Below are 26,115 nucleotides of genomic sequence, written 5' to 3'. Positions count from 1 at the left end.
CCCGCCACCAAACCTGCTGCAGGCACAATGGGAAAGTACTGCCTTATGTCCCCATAAGACAGCCTGTGTCCTTTGCAAATGCAACGTAATTAATAGCTGCTGTAAGCTTTGCTAAGGATAAATCAAAAAGCTCACACCGGCAATTCTCCCACCCAATTCTCCCAGTTAGCACGGTGGACTGGGAGAATCGCGTGTGGGCCAATTCATGGGATTTGTGTATGTGTTCCCATCGCATGTGCATCTCCAAGCGCCGGATATCTGGTGCAGTGAGGACCTTGTTGGAAACTGGCGGGAACAGCAGATAAGTGATTAAAACCTTACTTTAATGTTATTTAAATGTGACTGAAGTCTCTGGGCCCGCTAGCTCCTCCCATCCTGACAGCACGGTTTCAGACTAGCTCTCCACTTTCAGGGAAGTAGTGGGACACACTGCTGGAGTGAAAGGGGGGGGCAATCGGGGCTCCCAGGAGGGGTTGGGCAGTGTGGGTATGATGCCCTCTGGAATGGGAACCATGGCAGTGCCAGCCTGTGACCCATGGCACTGCCCAAAGGGCAAATTGCCCAGGCCCAGGGGCCACCCTGGCACTGCACATTGGATATGCAGCAGTGCCAAGGGGGCAGGGGCCTAGGGACAGCGCCAGCTGGGCCCTGGCCCAGGGGTGAATAGTGGGAGTGTAGGGTCCCACTGCCAGTCTGCATTGGGATCAGTTGGGACTGCAGGGGGACCGGTCTTCGGATGGGCTGGCGGGGTGGGTGAGCTGGTCTTTGGGAGTGGGGGAAATCTGCTTCCCATGGAGGGGGAGGGTCTGCCGGGGGGACTGAGGATGTCTCCGGGGTGGTTCTGCCAAGGAGTCTGCTGGGGCATTACTGCTGAGGGAGTTTGGAGATCAGGGCGCTTAGGGTGGGGTGGTGGTTTGGGGCTTGCCCTGAATGGATGTGGGGGGGGGGGGCCATGATCAGGACATTGGGGGGCAGCACTGCAAGGGTCCTGGGCTGGCCAGTGATTGAACTGACCAGCAAACTGCAGGCTAATAGTTCGGAGCCACTGCGCATGTGCAGAGTTCTGGAACTGTCAGAGTCCTGTATGAATAGACCCCCCCCTTCCCAAGCTTTTAATGATATTCATGTTTGCAACCTCTGCATTGCACAGAGTGTGGGAGATTCGAGTGTGAACTCCCACTGAAAAATCATGAATTACATCAGTTTTCCTGCAAATTCAGCACTTAAAACTTTTTTGGGAGAATTGCCCTCCACATGTATTTCCACTGGATTACATGATTGAGTAATAGTTTGTGCAACACTTCTTCATAGCAATACCAAGTTTAGTTTTCAGGTGAAGTGGAACTAATGGACGTGGGATTGTTCAAACACGGGGCAAAATTTTACAAGATTTTTTTCTAAGTGTCCAGCTAGTCTGAAAATGGGAGAGTTCCTGATGTGTTTTTTGGCAAGTTTTCACGCCCAATCTTGTGCACTCTGTCTCTGAAATTTTAGACTAGTCTGTTTCTGGCTGGACAGGCTGTGGGAGGGGCTTAACTCACCAGAAAGCCAACAGAGGGAGGTATTGTGCATTTGCAGTATTATCAGTCGCAGGGGTTTGACAGACAGGGAGTGAACTGTCTGCAACTCAACTAGCTCCCCTCGCCTCCACAATCACGGGGACAGCGGTCCGTGATGCAGCCCCCACCAACCCCCCCACCCCCCACCAACCCCCCCACCCCCCAGCTGCCCGGACCGATCGCAGTCCCCCCATTCCCTGTCCCACCAATCATGGACTCGCTCCCTCCCTCACCGATTGCATGCACAGTGGCAGTGGGCCCCCTACCCCCACTGGCCCCACCCAGCCACAGGCCCTGCTTCCAATTTGCCCCACCCCTTGGCACTGCCCAGTGGACATTGCCAAGGTGTCCAGTGGGCATTATCCAGGTGCCAGGCTGGCATTGCCCACTTGCCAGAGTGGCACTGCCCAAGGTACACCCCTGCCTTGCACTCGACTTCCCCTGGGAGGAGTGGGGGAGGGGGCCTCAATGGCCCATGGTTCTACTGGAAAGGCCAACATGACTGTTCCCCATTTATGGGGAGCAAGTGTTTCTTTGGCTGGAGAGAACATCTCCCAGCAAGGCCATAAAGGCAAGTGAGCCCAGACGATTGAGCGCCAGGCTCATTAAACTCATTGAAATGGACATATAGATAAATTTAAACAAATTCATCAGCCTCTTGCCCTTTTCCAGCTAGAGGCCAATTGCGCCAGAAATCCAGGTGTTGTAAAAACACACCAGTCACAATAACTGGCATCATTCACATTAGGTACTTTACGCCCGATTTTACGGCATTTTCCTGCCACATCACAGGCGTAAAGTGATGGTAAAAATCCATCCATGATGTGCAATGTGGTACAGTAGCTACATTAATGTCATACCTTTAGTTATTGTTATATTTCAATTATAAATTCCTTTAGCTGTATTTATAATGAAACTAGCTGGATAAACATGTCACCCTGTGTACTGCTGGGTATTAAGTTGCAATCTGCAAAGTTTACTAGGAACTTTTCCATTATAATTGTGGACACCAGAATTTTAATTGGAAAATTGGTAAGTAGGATATGTAGACGAAAGGTGTTTTTATATGTACAATTTCATGTGTGAAAGCTCTGGTTGATTGTGCCCTGCCTCTTCCCCATTCCACATTCTAACCGCTTACTCAACCAACCTACCTATTCCCTGGCTTGAAAGTGGCTGGATATTTAAAAGTTCCTGATTTATGGCACTTAGTACTGCGAAAACAGGAGTCACGGGCCTTCCTGTGTCCAACTCTCTCGACTGAAGGCTGTGGGAATCCCCAGCCCTGAATGCCCTACCTTCTGAGTTGGAAGACAGGGCGAGGAAGGATCAGGAAAATTTCAAGTTATAGAGGCAAGAGCTGGACTGGCAACCCAACCCTGATTGCCACTGTGCGGAAGTTTATATCTTAAACACAAAGATATTTAGCCTGGCAGAGATGTAGTTTTTCAGATGAGACCTTAAATCAGGCTATTTGGCTGCTCTCTTTGGCAGGGGGCTGGGGGCATAAAAGATCCCATGGAACTATTCAGAAGGTCATCAGACAAGTACTTTCCTAATGTCCTGATCAAGATTTATCCCTCAACACCACTGCCCTCACATGCACTAATCCAAATCTCCCACAAGAAGGAGGGAAGAAAGGCTATATTTACACAGCACTTTCACAAACGCAAGATGTATCAACATGCTTTACAACCAATGGAAAATTCTTGAAGTGTCGTCAGTGTTGGATAATGTTAGGAATTTAGAAATGTCCAATATTCAAACTTTAGCTGGAATTCTCCAATCCCACTTACCCTGCCGCTGCTGGAAGCAAGGATGGAGAATTTGAAGCTCAGCCAAAATGCCATTCATTGCAGCGGGGCTGGAGGATCCCAGCTGTGGGCGAGATCGGAAAATTCTGACCCTTGTCTGCAAAAGCAATTGGCTATTTTTCTTTACCATGCCTAATTTTTCTTTCCCACTTTCTTGTCCATTGCCATCCTTGAACATTATTAGTCCTGTTCCGTAAAATGGGACATAATTCTGACTCAAAACAACAGTGTAACTTTTTAAGTTAAATTAAGCACCAATTCAATCTTATTGCCCATTTCATTCCGAGACTGCAATTCTGCATAAGAAAACAGCATGAATGTTCAGTAGTTACATTAAGGAGAATGAATAGTTTTTAAGCTCTCTTTTTAAATAGTTCATTTGTTGTGCATCTTTGGGGTGAACACCTCTGTAACAATAATTAGAAACCAACAAATTAATAGGTAACCAGCAATGGGATTACAGTAACACAGTTGTGTCCTCCAATTGAGAAGATTGGTGCCAACAACCTCCAGTCCTGCTTTCAAACTCATCTGCTTGATTCTCACAGTCTTTGATCTTAAGTTGGTTTGACAATACTGACTTTCCAATCTGTCTGGTTTTCATAATTCCAGTTTTAATCTCAAAATTGTCTGAATGTTCAAAAATTGATGTGAGGCTTAGGTGCATTGGCCATGCTAAAATTGCCCATTAGTGTCCCAGGATGCATAAGTAAGAGGGTGAATATGTGGGATTATGGGGATAGGGCCTGAGTGGAATTGTTATCAGTATAGACTTGATGAGCTGAATGGCCTCCCTCTGCACTGTAGGATTTCTATGATTCTATGAATTATAAATTCCAATCCCAATATTTCAAAACAAACTTGTCAAGCACGATTAAGCCAACCGTTGGATTGAAATATTAATTCTTGAAATAGTGGCCCAATAAGTCTGCACTGACTCTCTGAGAAAGTATCTTTACCCAGCAACCCTCCCTCCTCTGCACCCCTGCCTTATTCCCAGAACCCCACACACTTACCATGACAAATCCCCTAACCTACAATCTTTGGATACTAAAGAGCAATTGAGCATGGCCAATCAACTTAACCTGATCCTCTTTGGACTGTGGTACGAAACCGGAGCACCTGGAGGAAACCCATGCAGACACGAGAAGAATGTGCAAACTCCATACAGACAGTGACCCAAGACTGAACCCGAGTCCCTGGCGCCAAGAGGCAGCAGTGTCTGGGGTCCTGAGGTAGCTCCTGGCTTAGAGGCAGGGGCGCGACGCACTGAGCCACAAGACCAAGGATGTGGATGGCTGGAATTATTTAAGGGATTGTGTAACAGAGAATTTGAATGGATGGATGAAGTAAATGGGTCAAATGATTTCCCTCATTTTGTGAGAACAATAAGAAGTCTAACAACACCAGTTAAAGTCCAACAGGTTTATTTAGTATCACGAGCTTTCAGAGCGCTGCTACTTCATCAGGTGAGTGGATTTTGTGAGTAATGATTAAGTAGAAAGCAAAAGCAAGATGTCTGTCCTTGAAAGAGGAAATTAGATCAGTAAACATGGCTGTTTCAAACATTGTCCAGTGGGCAATGAAAAGAGTGACATGCCAATGTTATTGTGAGAACAGCCATACCCCTCTGAAGAAACATTTACCTCTGCTTCAGTGCTGCCCTTACAGAACATCAGTAGGATAGAATGAACTGTCATTAGGAACCCCACCTTGAAGCTTTTATCCTTAGCCAGGGGTGCTCTACAATTCTACAACAACACACCTTCCTTTATTATCAATTATTTCATAAAGCAGAATAGGAATAAAGTGCCATTAAATAAAATGTTCCATATGTTTTAACTGGATATAATTCAGAACTGGTAACTAACTGCAACATATGATGCATTCTGATACAGGTTTTTAAAAAATCAGACCTAGAAATGGAAATGTATGAGAATCTAGGACTGGTGGGAGAGGGTACTTATGGATCAGTGATGAAATGCAGGCACAAAGAGACAGGACAAATAGTCGCCATCAAAAGATTTCAGGACCGAGATGATGACAGGCTGGTAAAGAAAATTGCTGTCAGAGAAATACGATTTTTGAAGGTAAGAGCATGAATTATAATCAATTTGGTTGGGGGAAGGGGAAGTGGAGACTGAGGAGAATAGAAACATAGAAACTAGAAGCAGGAGTAGGCCATTCAGCCCTTTGAGCCCGCTCCACCATTCATTTTGATCATGGCTGATCATTGTATTCAATATCCTGATCTCACCTCCCCTGTTCCCCCCCACACCCCCCCTCCCCCCAGCCCACATCCCTTAATTCCTTTAGCCCCAAGAGCTATACCTCATTTCTTCTTGAAATCAGACAATGTTTTGGCCTCATCTATTTTCTGTGGTAGTGAATTCCACACATTCACCACTCTCTGGGTGAAGAATTTTCACCTCACCTCAGTTCTAAAAGGTTTACCCCTTATCTTCAAACTATGATCCCGAGTTCTGGATTCTGCCAGTATTGGAAATACTCTTTCTGAATCTACTCTGCCTAACACTGTTAGAATTTTATAAATTTCTATGAGATTCCCTCTCACTCTTCTAAACTCCAGTGAATATAATTCTAACCGACTTAGTCTCTGCTCATTTAATAGACCTGCCATATTAGGAATCGGCCTGGTAAACCTTCGCTGTATTCCCTCTATAGTAGGGACATCCTTTCTCAGATAAGGACACCAAACCTGCACAAAATACTCCAGGTATGGGTTCACCAAAGCCCTATACAATTGCAGTAAACATCCCTATCCCTATATTAAAATCCACTCTCTCCACACCATTTGCCTTCTTTACTGCCTGCTGTACCTGTGCACTTACTTTCAATGACTGATGAATGAGGATATCAAGGTCTCATTGAGTGTCCAATTTACATCCATTCAAGTAATAAATATACTGCCTTCCTTCTATTGCTATGCAAGTGGATAACCTCACATTTATCCATATTATATAACATTTAAAGTATTGGGATGGATTTATCAAATTTGAAATAAAATTTCCCCAATGAACCAGTGAGTAAATAGAACATGTGGCATGATCCATAGAATCCCTACAGGGCAGAATGAGGCCATTCAGTCCATCATGTTTGCAGTGACTCTCTGAAAGAGCATCTTACCCAGGCCTTAGCTCTTGTAAATCTCTGTATAATCTCTCTGATGTTAACAAAGTGAAAGCTGTCCTTGTGGAGAGAGGGTGTGAACTCTATATCAGGTGGATTTTTCAATGGCTTTGCTGGAAGGATGTTTCAAGTGTGGCTGACCAAATGAAAAAGAGACAGGTGGGAGGAAATGATGACATCACCGTGAATTTTCTTGCCCCTACCATCTGGTGCTCCCCTTTCACAATCCTGTCCAAGAGTGAGACCACATGGAAATAGAAACCAGGAAATTTCACCCTGTATTCTATCTTAACTGTTGTTTTTAATATAGCATGACAAGTCTCAGTTGTGAATGATTACAATTTTCTGTCTGTCTCTCTTATCACCTGACAGCAATTTAGACATGAAAACCTGGTGAATCTTATTGAGGTGTTTAAACAGAAGAAACGTTTATTCTTGGTGTTTGAGTTTGTGGATCACACTGTTCTGGATGATTTGGAACGGTTTCCTAATGGACTGGAGAGTAAGAGACTGAGAAAATGTCTTATTCAAGTGTTAAGGGCCACAGAGTACCTTCACAAGAACAACGTGAGTCAACGTAATTGAGGACATGGGATTTATTAGTAAATCCTTTGCGGCTTTGCCTATTTGCATTAAGTGAATCCCTGTTTAAATTTCCCTGTTTTAAGTCGTTCTGTTTTACTGTTGTCAGTTAATGGAACCCGTGCTCACATTCAGCATCCAGAGTTTTGTTTTAAAGTTGTTTCACACCAGGTCTGGTATAGGGTAACAGGGCCCAATCAGTAGCATTTTTAAATAGCCTTTCCCATTCCCTAACCCTTTACGGTCCCTCCCACTCGCTGACTTTCCCAATCCCTGATCATCTAACTCCGTGACCCACTCACTGACTCTGCTCCTCCCCAAACCCCCAACTCCTTAACCGTCCCACTCCCTGTCCCTCTCACTGCCTGTCCCTACCACTCCCTGACAATCTCACTCCCTGTCCCTCCCATTCCCCATCCCTTCTACTCGCTGATCCTCCCACACCGGGCCCCTCTCACTCAATGACCCCCCCACTTCCTGACCCTCCCACTTCCTAACTCTCCCACTCACTGACCCTCCCACTCCCTAATCCTCCCACTCCCTGACCCTCCTACTCTAAATCTCTGCCTCTTCCTGACCCATTTACTCCCAATCCCTCCCACTTCCTGACCCTCCTACTCCCTGTCCCTCCCACTTCCTGACCCCTCCCCACCCCTCGCTGACCCTCCTGGTCTCTGTTGATTCTCTAGCTCATGGTATATCCTGCTCCCTGACCTCTCCTTGGTCACTACCGCCCTCCATTTTACTAATTCCTCAGCTTGTGGCTTACATTCTGTAAGTCAAAGCTACTCTTCCTCCTCTGCCTCTCCTTTAGTTGTATCGACAACACAGAATAATTTCTATATTCTGCTAACCTTCATCATTTTCAAGAAGGAATATTCAACATTATGTGTTATGTATCTATTAGCTCTCTACAGGCATTGGCAAGCTAAAATCCTAATTTTGGCTCATAATGCTTTGAAAATAAAATGACTAAAAGACAGTGAAATGGTTTGGGTTGTAAGCAGTGATGGCAAAGGTAAGAAAGATGGTTTTGATGCACTGGTACCTGCTTCATTATCTTATTCATAATTTGCTGATCTTTTGTTGTAATTACTGCTGTATGAAATAATAATTGACTGCTGTCCACTGCTCGGTTAAATTATTGATTTCTTGATGTGCTACTAATTCATTATTGCTGTGTCCACTGCTCCATTAAGTCATGAATTCATTGGTGCTTGCTTCCTTGTTAAGTAATTCATTTAGGTGCCTAATGCTCCATTAGTTTATTTGATGGCGTGTGTGCTGTTGCTTTATTTCATTAACTCACCCTGTCTGGTATACCTTTAAGTTGTTCATTCACTTTTCCTCTGGGTATTTTACTTGAATTTTTTGAACTGTTATTTGTCTTCTGATTTATTAATTTGTTAATTCATTGTGGCCTAATATTTTCTTGTATCAAATGCTTTGTTAACTTACTAATCCTTACATAGTTACGGGAGCAATCTTGAGCCTTATGTTTGCTGACTGCAGCAATGGCAGCAGGGCTCAAGGTTTGGCAAAACCTCAGAAGCCGTGAATCCCACCAGCGAGATGGCGATTTCCAATTTTTGCCACCCATTGTTAATCCAGGAGGAACGCTTCAAATGTAGACAATAAAAATACATCAAAACTTACTCCAACTTATAAATCAAAGAAAAGGTTTAATAAAGAAACTTCATTACACCAAACGTGAGACCTCAGCCTGGGCCGTTCCAAGTTCCCCACAATTCCCAACATTTCCAATTTAAACTGAGTCAAATGGTCAGCTAATCATCACATCATTGTGTCATTGGTTACATGGTTTACTGGATCAGCTGACCCTTACAGCTTGGTCACATTACAAGAGATCCAATGTTATCACCAATTACATTCTAACACCCCTCACCGCTGATGTATACAAGATCACACCCATCATGGCCATGAACCTGATGCCAGGGATAACTCCCCCTTGCTCGCCTTCAAAATAGTGTTATATCTTTTAAGTCCACGTGAGAAGACAGATGAGGCTGTAGTTTAATGTCTCATCCAAAACACAGCACCTAGGACAGTGTTGGCCTAGAGTTGTCAACCTCGATTTTTCTGCTCAAGTGTCTGGTGTGGGTCTTGATATCACAACTTTCCAATTCATAGGTGGTGCCATGTGCTGAACCATGGCTGGCATGAGCTGTGTTACTGTGTGGCTCTAACCTTAAGCAGGTTGAACACACCAGTTCCTTTGAATTGCCTATGTAAGGTAGTGGAACCTGTGCCTTTCCAACTGAAGGAGAGGGGGAATGTCTACAAGACGATTTTCCAAAGTGCAGCATTGTGCATGTTCTGGTAGTTGATTACACAATAGCTGTTGAGGGGGTCAGATAAGTAGCCTCACTATCAAGTCCATTCGTTTCTTGATGTTCTGTGACCAATACATGAGTAAGAAATTACCCCAATATGGCTAGTGATCTATATGATTTAAAGTGGATCTTTGCAATTCACTGAATGTACATGTCACTTCCACTGACAAAGTAAGTACAATATTTTATTCTGTTTTTCTCTATTTATTTCTCCTCTAGATAATTCATCGTGATATTAAACCTGAGAATGTTCTGGTCTCAGAGTCGGGCGTTGTCAAACTCTGTGATTTTGGCTTTGCCCGTTCAGTGGCTGCACCTGGAGAGCCTTACACAGAATATGTGGCGACTCGGTGGTACAGGGCTCCAGAGTTAGTAGTCGGTGACACCAAATATGGAAAGTAGGTACATATTGTAAAGAACATTTTTCTTTATTTTGCATTCATTTGCAGAAGGAGAAGAATATGCAGCTATTCCCTTCAATGGCACTCTACTATTGAGGCTACAGATCAGGAAGAACCCTTGTGTGGTCCCTGGTTTGTGAACAGATTTGAGTCAGGTGCAACAACAAATCTCAAAAAGCTCGAAAATAGAAAAAAACAAGCAAAATCTCGGCCAGCAGAAACTAATAGCCGAGTTCCACGTACGTAGGGACAGCCTCAACTGGGACATTGGGGTCATGTCATATTATCTGTAACCCTCACGACTTGCCTGGGCTTGCAAAATCTCACTAACTGTCCTGGCTTGAGATAATTCATACCTCTTTAACCTGCACTTAACCCTGTCTCTACTCACATTGTCTGTACCTGTAAAGATTTGATTATCTGTTAAGACTCACATTCCAACTATTACATTGTAACTGAGTTTATGCCTATATATGCCCTGTTTGTGAACCCAACTCCCATTCACCTGATGAAGGAGCAGCGCTCTGAAAGCTCGTGCTACCAAATAAACCCGTTGGAATTTAACTTGGTATTGTGAGGTTTCTTACTGTCTCCTCAACCTTGCTTCCCCTTTCATTGAGATTGTTGTTGATCTGACTGTGGCCTTAACCCTTGATTCCATTGCCTATCAAAAATTAGTTTAACTCTTTAATATGTTCAATGACGCAGCCTACAGTGCTCACTGGGGGAGAATTCAAAACACTAACAAACTGGGAGGGAATAAATTCCACCTCATCTCATAGGTGGGAGAAAACCTATTTTGAAACTATGGCACCCTAGTTCTAGTTTCCCTGGATGAGGGGATACTCACCCTATCAAGCCTGCTCAGAATCTTCTATGTTTCAGTATGTTTACACCTCATTCTCCTAAACTACAATGAGTATAGGCCAAACCTGCTCAATATTTCTTCATAAGATAGCCCCTTCACCCCAGGAATCAACTTATTGCTTCTTCTCTGAACTTCCCCCAATGCAAGTCTTAAGTAAGGTGGCCAAAACTGTACATTGTACTTTAGGTATGCTCTCACCAACACAGTAAGAAGTCTCACAACACCAGTTTAAAGTCCAACAGGTTTATTTGGAATCGTGAGCCTTTGGAGAGCTACTCCTTCATCAAGTGAGTCCGAGAAAGGAAAATAGTGACTCACCTGATGAAGGAGCAGCACTCTGAAAGCTCGTGATTCCAAACAAACCTGTTGGACTTTAACCTAGAGTTGTGAGACTTCTTACTGTCCCCACCCCTGTCCAATGCACCTCCACTTCATGGCTCACCAATATTTGTAGCAATACTTCCCTATTTTCAAACTCTAACCCACTTGTAATAAAGACCAACATTCCATTTGCTTTCTTAATTACTTAATGTATCTGGATGCTGACTTTTAGTGATTCATATGCAAGAACGCCCAGGTCACTCTGTACCACAGCATTCTGCAGTCTCTCTCCATTAAATCATACTTTCCTACCCAGAACAGTGAAGCTTTTTCCTTTTCATTTGGAGTAGTTATTAACTGATATTAGCTGTGCTCACTAGAGAGTAATTGAAGATCTCTGTGTACTATTAATACATTCAGGTAATTTTGCGACAGAGCTGTGTATCCAGGACTAGCATCAAGTGCTCACAGGCCAGGCACAACATGGGGCTTATGCAATTTTTTTGTTACAGAAAATTATTAAATATCAGGATTAATGGCTCTGTGTACACTTCTGATGCTGTGATACATCAACATTTAGTGAATAAGTGAGACCAGGTGTTGTCTCACAGCAATTAAGACACATAAAATTTATTTCCCAAACTGCAAGTTATAGAATACATTGATGAATAAACCTTATTAATTAGCTGAGTGCATTTTATACAACAGCCTCAAGAATAATGATGCCTTCATATAAATAGCCTCATTGGGAACTGAGTTATTGTTAATTATTCATTTCTATCTCCTGTTTTAAAGATGTATTTTCTTGCGCAGTTTTAGTTAATTGGATACATTACATTTAGTGCCATGCTAACTATAAAGATGATCAAAAGGTACCTACAATAATATTACAGTGTCTCAAATTAAAATTGCTAACTATGCAATGTAGTCTCAATCCTGCAAGAGTTGACTCTTGCTGTTGTGCGCTGCAGATGGATGTAGCGATTTTGTTCTGATTGGCAAAAGTGTAGGCCATAGACCCTGCACTAATTCATATCAATATTTGACTTTCTTGCATTAGAAGGTGATAGGCTGTAGTAAATTACATAATGTGCACCTTACTTTCCTTTTCATATGGCTTCTCACAAAGATAAACAAATACTTGTCTCTAAGAATCGTGACTTGTGATGATTTGAAATAATCTTAAGAGGAAGCATATGTGTCAGTGTACAAAATTATACAGTGTAACATGCAGGGAAATGCCCGTCTAATGTTGCATCATAGCAAAACAAAATGCAATAACGCATTTACAGTTTTATTAGGCAAGAGTATTAAGGATTACAGAACCAAGGCAGCTAGGTGGAGTTGTGATACAGATCATCTTCAACTAATTGAATGGCAAAATAAGCTTGAGGAGTGGGCTCGCCTACTCTCGTTCCTCTGTAAGTGCTCCTGAACTGTCAGACACAATACTTGACTGCTATACTTAGTTCAGAAAGAGACTACAGGGCCTGTAACTACACCAGACAATTTTAAATTTTGTGATCCATTAGTTGAATACCTTTATTTTATTGGGGAAAAGAAAACTCATAATCTGCCAGTACACAAGAGCGTAAGAACTAGGAGCAGGAGTAGGCAATTCACCTCCTCGAGCCTGCTCTGCCATTCAATACAATCGTGGCTGATCTTATCTTGGCTTCAACTCCACTTTCCTGCCCTTTCTCCATAACCCTTCAATCCTTTACTAATTAAAAATCTGTCCATCTCCTGTTCAACTTTATTCAATGTCCCAGCATACACCACACTCTGGGGTAGAGAATTCCACAGATTCACCACGCTTTGAAAGAAGTAGTTTCCCCTCATCTTTGTAGGCTGAAAGTCAACAAGTTTATTAAATTTCAGTATTCCTGTTCATAACAAACTCATTGGTCAGTGTTGATATGTAGTTTAAGTCTATTTATTAGGACAGACTTTTCCCATCCCACCCGCCATGGGAATCATAGTGGGTGGAAAACAGACCATGCAAGAGTTCGTTGATTTTAGCTGGGGTTTTCCAGCCTTAGGCAAATATGGTTGGAAAATCCAGCCCATAGAATCACAATGTAGCGCTAATATTTGAACATTTACTAACAAACATGGAAGGAAACCAGAAAAGACTGCATCAAAACCTTGTAGCTGGAAAAACCACATTCCCAATGAGTTACGATATGAAGACCAGGCTTAGAGGATGGAAAATTATTGGATCATCCTTTCCGTCACTTTCTCCATATTGGACCTTGACTTTAGATTAAAAAGCAAAACAATGGCAGATTGGGAAGCAGAGAGACATCTCATTCTCATGGTCAACTCCGCACTGTTTGATAAGCCTAAGCTATAAATTATTTTCTACCGCCCAACAAAAGCAAATTACTGCGGATGCTGGAATCTGAAACCATAAGAGAAAACGCTGGAAAATCTCAGCAGATCTGGCAACGCCTGTAAGGAGAGAATAGAGCTGACACTACAAGTCCGCTTGACCCTTTGTCAAAGCTCAAGTTATTTTAATCTTCTTCTGTGGGTGCTCCCAATACTGAAGATTCCATTCTGGGATCAGCACTGAACTAGCATTTCATATTATTGTTGGTGTGTAGGTATGGGGTTGGTTGGAGCCTCAGATTTATTCTGCAGTACATGCTGAGGAACTGGGATCCACAAAACAATCATTTATATTCTTATGCTGACACTCGGGCTGGAATTTTCCTGTCCCACCTGCCATGGGAATCACAGTGGGTGGGGCACAGGTCCATTGAGCCCTGGCAGGATTTTCCAGCACTGGGGTGAGTGCAGTCGGAACATCACATCCAAAGTGTTAGCACTGACAAGGGACTGTATTAGCACCAGGTATGTTTACACAGGTGTTAACCATTAGATGATTGTAGACGTGTGAACTTATAAGAGAAAAACCTAATGCAACACTACAAGAAAAGCATAACAGGAAGCAAGATCTTGTTGACAGGAAGTGTGCAGTGGTAGATTTTTAATCTGTTACGGATATGTGCATGAGATCACCCATACATTTTTTCATAAAAATCTATCCACAGGATCTTATGGAAACATCTTTTAATTGTTCTTAACAATTACCATTAATTTATGTTCATTGCATTCATGTATATTATAACTATTTGCTGAAGAAAAGTGAAATAAATCATGTAAAATTACCACCTCAATACAGTTTACATATGCCCTCGCTTTGATACTAAACTCTTTAGTCTTTATGTTCAAGGATGCTTTCTCATTGATAACTAACTCATTCCAATAAATATTTCTTAAAACATTTCTACATGTTTTTTTCACAAGACCGGTGGACATTTGGGCATTTGGATGCATGAGTATTGAAATGGCAACAGGAAATCCTTACCTGCCAGGAAACTCTGACTTGGATCAGATCCACAAGATAGTCACACAAGTGGGTGAGTACAAATCAAAAGACTTAGCTATTATCATTCATATAAATTGAACAACTTTTTTTTTACCTCACAAGAGGTTATTGCAGAAGGTCAGGGGACATGGAGTTGGGGGTAGGGTGTTAGCGTGGACAGAGGATTGGTTGTCAAATAGGAGGCAGAGAGTGGGGGTCAATGGGGGCTATTCGGATTGGCGGATGGTGACTAGTGGAGTGCCCCAGGGGTCGGTGCTGGGGCCTCAGCTATTTACCATTTATATAGATGATCTGGAGGAGGGAACGAAGTGTAGGGTGTCGAACTTTGCTGATGACACCAAGATTGGTGGAACGGCAAATTGTGCGGAGGGTGTGGAGAGTCTACAGAAGGATCTAGATAGGCTGGGCGAATGGGCCAGGAAATGGCAAATGGAATTTAATGTTGGCAAGTGTGAGGTGGTCCACTTTGGTAGGAATAATGGTAGGAAGGATTATTACTTACGTGGTGAAAAACTGCAGCAGGCGACGGTGCAGAGGGACCTCGGGGTCCTTGTGCATGAGTCGCAAAAACCCAGCTTGCAGGTGCAGCATGTGGTCAGGAAGGCGAATGGGATGCTGGCCTTCATAGCGAGGGGGATTGAATATAAAAGTAGGGAGGTCTTGCTGCAGCTGTATAGGGCATTGGTGAGGCCGCAGCTGGAGTACTGTGTGCAGTTTTGGGCGCCGTACTTACGCAAGGATATTTTGGCCTTGGAGGGAGTGCAGAGGAGGTTTACTAGGCTGATGCCGGAGTTGAGGGGGTTGAGCTATGAGGAGATGCTGAATAAATTAGGCTTGTACTCGTTAGAGTTTAGAAGAATGAGAGGAGATCTCATTGAGACGTATAAGATGATGAATGGGATGGACAGGATAGAGGTGGAGAGACTCTTCCCGCTCAGAAAGGATAGTAGGACTAGGGGGCACAGCCTCAAGATAAAGGGGGGGGCAGTTTAGAACGGAGTTGAGGAGGAACTTCTTCACTCAAAGGGTGGTGAGTCTCTGGAATTCTCTGCCCGTTGAAGTGGTGGAGGCTACCTCGCTAAATATTTTTGAGACGCGGGTTGATGGGTTTTTGATAAGAGAGGGGATTAAGGGTTATGGGGAGTGGGCGGGATTGTGGAACTGAGCCACGACAGATCAGCCATGATCTTATTGAATGGCGGGGCAGGCTTGAAGGGCTAGATGGCCTACTCCTGCTCCTATTTCTTATGTTCTTATGTTCTACTACCCATTTAAGTAAGGATGCATTTAGTAGCTACAAGGAAGAAATTGGACTGTCAAAGAAAATAAATCTTACTACATTAATACAAAGATTAATGAGGCCACATCTGGAATATTGGGTGGGATTTTATGGCCTTGTTCATCCTGAAACCATAAAATCCCACCTGAGGTCAACAGACCTTTCCATGCTCCACCCCTCGCCTGCTCCAATTCCTGTGGTGGGCAGGAAGGTAAAATTCCAGCCATTGTGTCATCTGTGGTCTCCTTATTCATAGATTTACCCAGACGGAGTGCAACAAAAGTTCCATAGACTGATTCCTGGGAGGTGGGAATTGTCTTACCAGGCTTATATTCCCTGGAGTTTAGATGAATGAGAAGGGATGTAATTGAAACATTTAAAATTCTTAAGGGGCTTGACAGATCAGATGCTGAGAAAATGTTTTCACTGGCTGGGGAATGTAGAACATAGGGTCACAGGGCTAGGTTTTCGCGATTAATTTCTTCACTCAGCAGACCTGCCTCAGTTTCAGGGTAAGAAGTGTCACAACACCAGGTTAAAGTCCGACAGGTTTATTTAGTAGCAAACGCCACTGGCTTTCGGAGCTCTTTTTCAGAGGCCCATTAGACTCAATTTTCACTCCTGAGAGGCAGAGGCAGGCCCCTTATCCTAGAGGCTGATGCTAGGCCCATCTGCTTAGAAAATCCACTCTGTTCTCTGGGAATTTGTCTCAGTTCTTTTAGAAGCTTAGGCCCTTAGGCTCTCACCCTTCTCCCAAGAAGTCCCACAGCCCCTCTTACCCACCCCACCCCCCCATCTCCGCTCCATACCAACACAGCACGGTGACACAATGGTTAGCACTGCTGTCTCACAGATCCAGGGACCTGGGTTTGATTCTCAGTTGGGGTCTGACTGGAGTTTGCACGTTCTCTCCATGTCTGCATGGGTTTCCTCTGGATGCTCTGGTTTCCTCTACAATTCAAAATGTGTATTGGCCTTGCTTAATTGCTCCTTAGTGTCCCAAGAAGTTTAGGTTAGGATTAGTGGGGTAAACACGTGGGATTGGGTTTAGATGGTATGCTTTGTTGGAGAGTCAGTGTGGATGTAAAGCCTCCTTCTGCCCTGCATTCTATGAATTTCCAGATTTCCATTTTTGACTGCGAATGTAAAATAACCAGAAGCTTTTGTCTGACTTCCCTATAATAGCGGTGAGGGCTATTAACCTCGCTATTACTTTTAACAGCAATATCTGGTCAATTAACTACAAACCCATGTGAGTGTAAAGATAACATTATAATCTTGATGTTATGAGGTAATTCAGATAAATACAGTGTTTAGAACTCTTACTGAATTGTTTGTTAGGAACAGAGGAATTAGGAACGAGAGTAGACAATTCAGCCCTTTGAGCCCACTCCTCTATTCTATATGATCATGGCTGATCTCCATCTCATCTTAATTTCACTTCCCTACTTTTTTCCCATAGCCCTTTATCCTGCTTTTGGTCAAATATTTATCAATCTCTTATTGAACCCATTGATTGATTCCATATTCACTGCACTCTGGGGCAGTGAGTTTCATAGATTCACAATCCTCTGTGAGACTTGGCTTCTCCTTATCTCTGTCTTGAACCCCCCGCTCTTACTCTTACTCTACAACTATAACCTTTTGAACTAGAATGTTCTAGACGGGGCATATTTGGTTTACAGTTACTTTATCAATTCCGTTGAGTATTTTATATACTTCAATCAAATCTCCCCTCATTCTTCTGTATTCCAGTGAGTACAAGCCCAAGCTACTCAACCACTCCTCTTTAAATCTGGAACCAATCCAGTGAACCTCTTCTGAACCGCCTTCACTGCCACCACATCCTTCCTCAAAGAAGGTGACAAAACTGAACACAATACTCCAAGTGTAGTCTCACCAATGCCTTACACAATTGCAACAACACATCTATACTTTTATACTCTAGACTCTTTGCAATAAATGCCAAAATTCCATTTGCCTTCTTTATAACATTCTGCACCTGCATACCCGCTTCCTGAGACTCATGCACAAGAACACCCAAATCACTCTGCACAGACGCCTTTTAAATCTGTTTCCCATTCAAAGAGTAATTTGCCTTTTTATTTTTCTGGCCAAAATGGATACCCTTGCATTTATCCACATTAAACTCCATTGGATTCTGGTCCATTCTCCTAGCCTATAAGTATCCATTTGTAAACTTTTGGCCAGTATTTTGTGGCCTCGCATAGCCGAGCCTCATAAAATCCCGCCTGAGGCCAACGGGAAATTCTATTCTGCAAGCCGTGCCTGCCCTGATTTCAGGACAGGTGTGGCGGTAAAATTCTGGCATTTATCTCCTCATCACAATCTGCTTTCCCACCTATTTTTGTATCATCAGCAAATTTCGCTATGTTATACTCTGTCCTTGCTTGTAGATCATTGATATAGATTGTAAGTAGTTGTGGTCTGAGAACTGAGCCCTGCAGGACCCCACTAGTTACAGATCGCCAATTTGAGAAGGACCCATTTATCCCACCATTCTGCTTTCTAACAGTCAGCCAATCCTCAATCCAAGCCGCTACTCTCCCTCCAACTCTCCCTCCAACCTCCTGGGATTTTTTTTTATATTCATTCATGGGACATGGGCATCGCTGGCTGGCCGGCATTTATTGCCCATCCCTAGTTGCTTGGGCGCAGTTGAGAGTCAAACACATTGCTATGGCTTTGGAGTCACAAGTAGATCCCATCGGGTAAGGATGGCAGATTTCCTTCTCTGAAGGACATTAGTGAAACAGATGGTTTTTTTCTGACAATTGACAATGGTTTCATGGACATCAATGCATTCTTAATTCCAGATATTTTTTATTGAATTCAAATTCCACTGTTGGATTCAAACCCAGGTCCCCAGAACATTGGCTGAGTTACTGGATTAATAGTCTAGTGATTATACCATTAGTTGCAATCAACTAGCCAACCAACTTCAACTGGCAGTCAACTAACTTCTGAGCTGCGTTATTTTAATTAGCACTGTTTATTTTGATCAGGTAATTTAACACCACGTCTGAAGAGTCTTTTTAGTAAGAATCCTACGTTTGCCGGGGTATGTCTACCAGACGTCCAAAGACCCGAATCACCAGAAAAGAGACTGTTAAGATGTAATCCTTTGTTGACTGTGATGGTAAAGGTAAAGTGTAGAGGGAGTCTGACATTAATCAGTTTTCAGAGGCATGTGTTTTGTGATTATGTAATTTTCTTAAAGAGGGAATTTCACTCAGCTGAATGGAAGATGCTGTGTTCACCATCGTTGGCTTTTCTCAGTAATGATGTGGAGATGCCATCATTGGACTGGGGTAAGCACAGTAAGTAGTCTCACAACACCAGGTTAAAGTCTCACAGGTTTATTTGGCAGCGCAAGCCGCAAGTTTTAGGAGCACTGCCCCTTCACCTATTGGACTTTAATTTGGTGTTGTGAGACTTCTTACTGTGCTTTCTCAGTCAGCCATTGTTACTGATCTAAGACTGCTGAATACAGGGAATATGGACCCAGGCATTTTCCCTTGGTTTATCCTCCCTCAATGTATCATGATGGCATTCTATTCAAAGCACATCATCACCAGGAATGGTGAACCATGAGAGGAACATCTTTTCCATCATGTCATTGGGAAAAAACAAACACCAAGTTTTCAAGCATTTCCAACATACTTTCACCTTCCCCTGCAGTTCTGGTAGGAATCCAGTCAAAGGGTTACAAACTTGATCATAACCTAACCTCTAGAGATGGCATATCCTTTCCATAAAGGTAATTATCAATCTTCTGACAAATCTCCTTTTGTGGGTCAGTGGGCCTGGGAGTAGAGGAGCCAGCAGGCTTCAGACTTGCCTTACATGGAATGTGTAGTCAGATGTCAGTAATGTGTCCCTCATGTTACACATGTATGCCTTGAAAGTTTAGGTGACTGGACCTTCCACTATAGCTGCAGACTGATCCTTGATGGGTGTGATCTTGGCGTGAAAGGTGAAGTATTTTCAGGGTCACTGTGTCTGAGAGAAGATACTGAGCTCCCCATTATGGTTGAATTATGGTTCAAGGGTGAGGCTGATCACAAATCTGAGTTCTTGGCTCTCCCGCGATCTTATCAGCTCACTTCACACATCAGCCGGCAAAGCACAATGGTAAGATCGTCCCCTTACAATTAATATACTAAAGGCAATGAAGACTTCTTTAAGACAGACTAACACTTCACTATCTTCCATCACATATACAAGTGGGTGTAAGACATTCTATGAAACAACTTGTAGACCCCTACAGTGCAGAAGGAGGCCATTAAGCCCATCAAGTCTGCACTGACCGCAATCCCACCCAGGCCCTATTCCCGTAACCTCACATATTTACCTGCTATTCCCCCTGACACTAGGGTCAATTTAACATGGCCAGTCAATCTAACCTGCACATCTTTGGACTGTGGGAGAAAACTGGAGCACCTGAGCAAACCCATGCAGACACAGAGAGAATGTGCAAACTCCACACAGACAGTGGCCTGAGGCCGGAGTTGAACCCAGGTGCCTGGTGCTGTGAGGCAGCAGTACTAACTATTGCGCCACCGTGCCGCCCCAGAAGCTGAGAGTTATTTTGAACTGTTCAACATCAACTTAACTCATACCACTAATAGTAGAATGTCTGTTCATTTGCCTCTTTGTTGTTTAGGGACTCTTGCTGTGTACAAATTTGCAAACATGTTGATATAAATAACAACAGTGAATACAATTTGCAAGAAATCACTTTGTGGATAGAATTTTTGAGTATTTCTGAGAGACACAAATGAAAGAAAGAAGAAGTTGGATTTATATTGCATCTTTTACAACCTCATAATGTACCAAAGGGGTTTTACAGCCAATGAGGTACTTTTCAAACTGTGGTGTTCTTAGTTATAATGCAAGAAACGCAGCAGCGAAATTATGCATAGCAAGATCCCACAAACACTAAAGTGACAATGGCCACACATTCTGTTTTTTCCAGTAACTTACGTGAGGGATAGCGATTGGCCACAACCAGCGATAACTCACCCCACTCGTTCCATGGAATCCCTTATGTCCATCTTTGGGAGCGACAGGTTTTGGCATCTCATCCGAAAAATGGCATTTCTGTCAGTTCCACATAGCCTAAGTACTCCACTGGAGCATTAGCCTAGATAGTTGTTCTCAACTCCCTGGAGTGGACATGAATTTGCAATATTCTTGACATACAAGCAACAGCTCTACAACAGCGGAGCTGTTGAAATGAAATAGGTATCCATGTAATGTCTTCATTCTCACACAAGGGGAAATCCCATTTCCAATGTAAGGTATTGTTTTGAAACAAATTCCGTTTCTGAGTCCTAATTAAGTGGCCCAACCTCCCGGAAAATCAGCTCCAACTCTTTTTGTGTGCTGGACAAATTGTCTGATTTAATTGGTGACACTAAGAAGTCTCACAACACCAGGTTAAAGTCTAACAGGTTTATTTGGAATCATGAGTTTTCGGAGCACTACTCCTTCAGCAGATGAGTGTTTTTGCTCATTGGGTCTGCTGTTGGCCACTTGGGGTTTGTGGAAGTACTTCTGGAGCCCCACTCACCTGATGAAGGAGCAGCACTCTGAAAGCTCGTGATTCCAAATAAACCTGTTGGACTTCAACATAATGTTGTGAGACTTCTTACTGTTTCCACCACAGTCTAACTCTGGCATCTCCACTTCATTTAATTGGTGCAATTGTGGTTTTTGGTACTCAGAACGAGACGGCAGTGACAGTTTTTGACTGACAAAAAACATTGATTGGATGTGTATAATATTTTAACAGAAATGCTTACAGATGGACCCAGACAAGAGATCTTCATGCACAGAACTGCTGAAAGCTGAATACTTCACAGCGGATGGATTCTCGGAGAAGTGAGGACTTTTTAATTCGGAAGGAAAACTGTTTTCCTGGAAATTTATAACATAGTTACTGAATTTTCTCCTAACTGATTAAATAGAGATTCACACATCTATGGGAATGTAACAGCATAATAGATAATTCATTCTAATTTTTCAAAATGGTGATTGATTTGATTTGATTTATTATTGTCACATGTGTTAGGATACAAGTGAAAAGTATTGTTTCTTGCATGCTTTACAGATAAAGCATACTGTTCATAGAGTACATAGAGGAGAAGGGAAGGAGGGGGTTTTTCAGAATATCGTGTTGCAGTTACAGATAGGGTGTAAAGAAAAATCAGCTTAATATAAGGTAGGTCCATCCATAAGTCTGATGGCAGCAGGGAAGAAATTGTTCTTAAGTCAGTTGATACATGTTCTTAAATTTTTGTAGCTTTTTCCCAATGCAAAAATGTGGAAGAGAGTATGTCTGGGGTGTGTGGGCTCCTTGATTATGCTGGCTGCTTTTCCAAGGCAGCAGGAAGTGCAGACAGAGTCAATGGATGGGAGGCTGGTTTAGGTGATGGACTGGGCTACATTCACAACGAACATGAACAGCTGTTTCTTGCGCACTACACAGACAAACCATACCATTCATAGAGTACATAGGAGTGAAGGAAGGGAGAGGGTGCAGAATATAGTGTTGCAGTTACAGATGGGATGTAGAGAAAGATCAGCTTAATGCATGATAGGTCCATTCAAAAGTCTGATGGCAGAAGGGAAGAAGCTGTTCCTCAGTCGATTTCTCAGATATATGTGTCATTTTTTCCCAATGGAAGAATGTGGAAGAGAATATGTGGACCCCTTTATTCTCCACCTTTCCCAGAGAGTCACAATGTTTCCAAGCCTTCCTAGTGCCTTGCCCTCCGAGTCCAAGTAGGAAGGTGTGTGGAGGAAGGATTACAAACAGACCAGAGTGCATGCTCAGTGATAACAACTCGAGTCTGTTCTGGTGATCCTCCTCATAACCCATCTTTACTGCTGAAATGGGGAGGTAATGAATCAAAGTTCGGTGCTGTTCCACAAGGAGAAAGGAAAGATCAGAGGACTTGTCCCCTAAAACTGGACTTGTTTAGTGATGTTTTTCAAGGAAGGAAGCCTACTACCCTTACCCATTTGAGCTTACATGTTATTTCAGTCCCAAGTTATGCAGTTGACTCTAAATGCCCTATGGGGTGGCTAGCAAACCATTAAGTTGTAAACAATTACTACTATGTTGATGCTGTACCTAACACCAATGGGGGTGGCCCATCATCACTGCTTTGGTTCCTTCTCAGAGTACCTGAAGAGGAATATTAAGTGTGGCCTTGCCTAATTGACCCAGGCTCTAAGAACTAGTGAACAAAATGCTCTCTCACTGGTAAGACTTTGCAAAATCAAATGGCAGAGTTATGATAGCAGCTTATTTGCCCACTGGCTCAGTTTGGTACTGGCATGCTTGTCCCACAGATTAAATGGCGTATTATCTCAATGGTGATTGGAAATACCTTTCTGTGTCAGAATCAAGAGGAATTTAGATTCCTGGGACATTAGGACCAGTTCTGGGGGAAGATAGAACATCCTGCTACAAGCCAGGCAAGTTGCATCTCAATGCTTTTGGAGGAACTTTTTTGGTCAGTACAAGACAAAAAAGAGAAGTGGCAGTTCTGGACTTGGTTTCATAGAATGATGCAGGCAGGTGTAAGAGGGATATCAGAAAGAGAGCATGTTAGTGTTAGTGGTCATAATTCAGTTGAATTTTGTGCAGTTATGAAAAAAGGGATAAAGATAGACCAGAGTAAAAGTTCTCAATCGTGGATAGAACAATTTTACTCAGCCAAGAGACGATTTATCAAAAGTGAACTGGAAACAACTATTTGAAGGTCAATCAATGTCAGAGGAGTGAGATAGTGAGAGTTTAGAGAAAGGATATTCCACAAAGAGAAAGGGTGGGCTTACCAAACCTAAAGCCTCCTGAATGTCAAGGAGCGTACAGGGTAAGTTCAGGCAAAAATGAAAGGGTACGTCCAATACTGAGATCTCAATACCGTGGAAAATCTCAAGGGATACAGAATATGCAGTGGTGAAACTAAGAAGGAAATTGGGTTAACAAACGGAGGGCATCATAAAATATTGACAAAGGAAATGTTTTATAAACAGATAAAGAACATAAAGTAAGGCGAAATTGAGACCAAAAAGGTAACCCTGCAGTGAAGATGTAAGGCGCAAGCATGGTTCTTAAGGAACAGTTTGCATTAATTTTCACAAAAGAGCAGGATAATGCTCTTGGGCTACAGGAACTAGTTAGCTTGGGGAAGTGGGCCAGCATTGCGCTGGATTGAGGTCTTCAACAAACATGCATTAAAAAAACTAAATCACCAAAAAAATCAATGTGTTCTCTGTGGAAGTTAACAGTGATTGAATAGTAGTGATTAGTCCTGATGGCAGGATCCCGTGAAATATCTTGCTTGCACTTACAGATTTATCCCTGAGATTCAGGCTCAAGTTCTAAAGGATATGAAAGATAATCCACTCTTGACAAGAAAACGTAAAAACATAAGTAAAGAAATCACAGAATATGAAAAGACCGTGGTAAATGTCAAACAAAGTGCTAAAAAGCATGGAAAGGTGAGAATTTTTGTGTCCCTTTATGAGATTATAATATCAATATACTTGAGTGGTCAGATATTTATTGAGAATAGTATTTTAAATTTCATTGCTGGGATGCGGTTAAAATCAAGATCAACTGATAGGAAAATCCTATATTGTCTGTAAGGACCCTGCTCGTGTGAACGGGATTAAGCCATTAATCACAGTACATGCACATGGATGGCTAATTTGGCAAACGTAAATTTCACGCTTTCCAGAGGGAATCTTGTAAATTAATAGATAACAATAGTGCATTAACCAATTCTGCAATAAATAACAAACTGAGTAGTAATAAGATAGGAAAGTGGGAGGAGATAGTATGGAAACATTTTTCTGTGGGTGATTTTTTTTAACTATCTTGAAATCTTCCACCCATTAAAAAATACATTGACGTGCTTAAGTATGTCCAAACCAAGCCATCTTGGCATCTCAAATCAAATTTCAGTTTTGCCTGATAAGCATCATACTCTTCCCTTTGGATTGTATTTCATTTAACTATGTCCAAAATACCTTAGTTTTAATTCAGCACAAGTTTAGGAATTCCCATGTGTGAATTTAAAAGAGTGAGAGGGAATCTCATAGAAACTTATTAAGTTGTAACAGGATGGGCAGGGTGGATTCCGAAAGGATATTCCTGATGGTGGGGGGAGTCCAGATCTAGGAACCAGGATAAGGTGTAAACCTTTAGAACTGAGATGGGATGAAATTTCTCCACCCAAAGAGTGGTGAATGTGTGGAATTCAGTACCACAGAAAGTAGTTGAAGCCAAAACACTACCTGATTTCACCAGAAATTTGATATAGTGGTTGAGGCTAGAGGGATCCAGGGAACTGCGGGGGAATGCAGAATCAGGGCATTGAACTTAATGATCAACCATGATCATAATGAATGGCAGAGCAGGCTCAAAGGGCCTACTTCTGCTTCTATTTTCTATGTATGTTTCTAATTATTTATGAGCAGATGGGAGTACCACAGAAAGAAGTCCAGCTAGATCCACAAAGCTTAATGCTGGTTAACTTATTTAGCTCAGGCTACCCTACCTTTTAGGGCACTGACTTGCATGCTTACTGACCTCTCCACTCACCTGACGGAGGGGCAAACCCCGAAAGCTTGTGGGTTTACTATCAAATAAACCTGTTGGACTTTAACCTGGTGTTGTGAGACTTCTTATTGCATGGTTACTAACAGCAAAGTGGGAAGAATCAATGTCCTCAGTGACTGATCTACAGCCCCTATCCACTTAATGAGCCCAGTAGAGTAATGCAGACCTGCCTGGTTCATGAATCTGTTTGTTTCTTCTGGCGGGAGGAGTGAATCAGTTTCAATTCTCTGACAAAGGGTCATCTAGACTCGAAACGTTGGCTCTGTTCTCTCTCCACAGATGCTGTCAGACCTGCTGAGATTTTCCAACATTTTCTGTTTTTGTTTCAGATTCCAGCATCCGCAGTATTTTGCATTTATCTGAGGGTTGAATAGTAGTTTAAAGCTTAACTTGGATGATGAACTGTGATAATTATTTAATGTGATATTTCACTGCAGCTCTAAGCTACAAAATTCAGAGATAATTATGCATAACTTTACCCCACACAGGACAACAATGTAGCCCATCTATTCAATTAGTTTCCTTGTCCACTTACCACGAATAAAGTTAGATAAGGAGACATTTTAAAATCAGAGCAAGGCCATTTGGGAGAGGTGTTCAAAAACACACACAATAGCTCAAATCTTCCAAGTAGCAATCACTGTTGTTCAGTAGAAACTTCAACCCACCCAACACTGCTCTAGATTTCCTGTAAAAAGTCTGACAACACCAGATTTTAGTCCAACT

General features: G+C 42.6%; 1 protein-coding gene across 1 annotated transcript; it reads left to right on the top strand.

The window, feature by feature from the left end:
• The first annotated feature begins 5,295 nt into the window (after positions 1 to 5,295).
• On the top strand, positions 5,296 to 25,832 carry LOC145351654 (cyclin-dependent kinase-like 3). The gene is made up of 8 exons (XM_080201213.1): positions 5,296 to 5,463; positions 6,896 to 7,090; positions 9,679 to 9,857; positions 14,365 to 14,477; positions 18,752 to 18,891; positions 21,544 to 21,632; positions 24,119 to 24,266; positions 25,827 to 25,832. The coding sequence occupies exons 1-8, from the start codon at positions 5,296 to 5,298 to the stop codon at positions 25,830 to 25,832; spliced, it is 1,038 nt and encodes a 345-aa protein (XP_080057339.1).
• The last annotated feature ends 283 nt before the right edge of the window (positions 25,833 to 26,115 follow it).

The sequence above is a fragment of the Carcharhinus amblyrhynchos genome, chromosome 13, assembly GCF_965287045.1.
Source record: "Carcharhinus amblyrhynchos chromosome 13, sCarAmb.v2.hapA, whole genome shotgun sequence".
Classification (NCBI taxonomy): Eukaryota; Metazoa; Chordata; class Chondrichthyes; order Carcharhiniformes; family Carcharhinidae; genus Carcharhinus; species Carcharhinus amblyrhynchos.
Note: the sequence above shows the minus strand (reverse complement) of the source record. Positions and strands in the feature narration are given on the sequence as shown.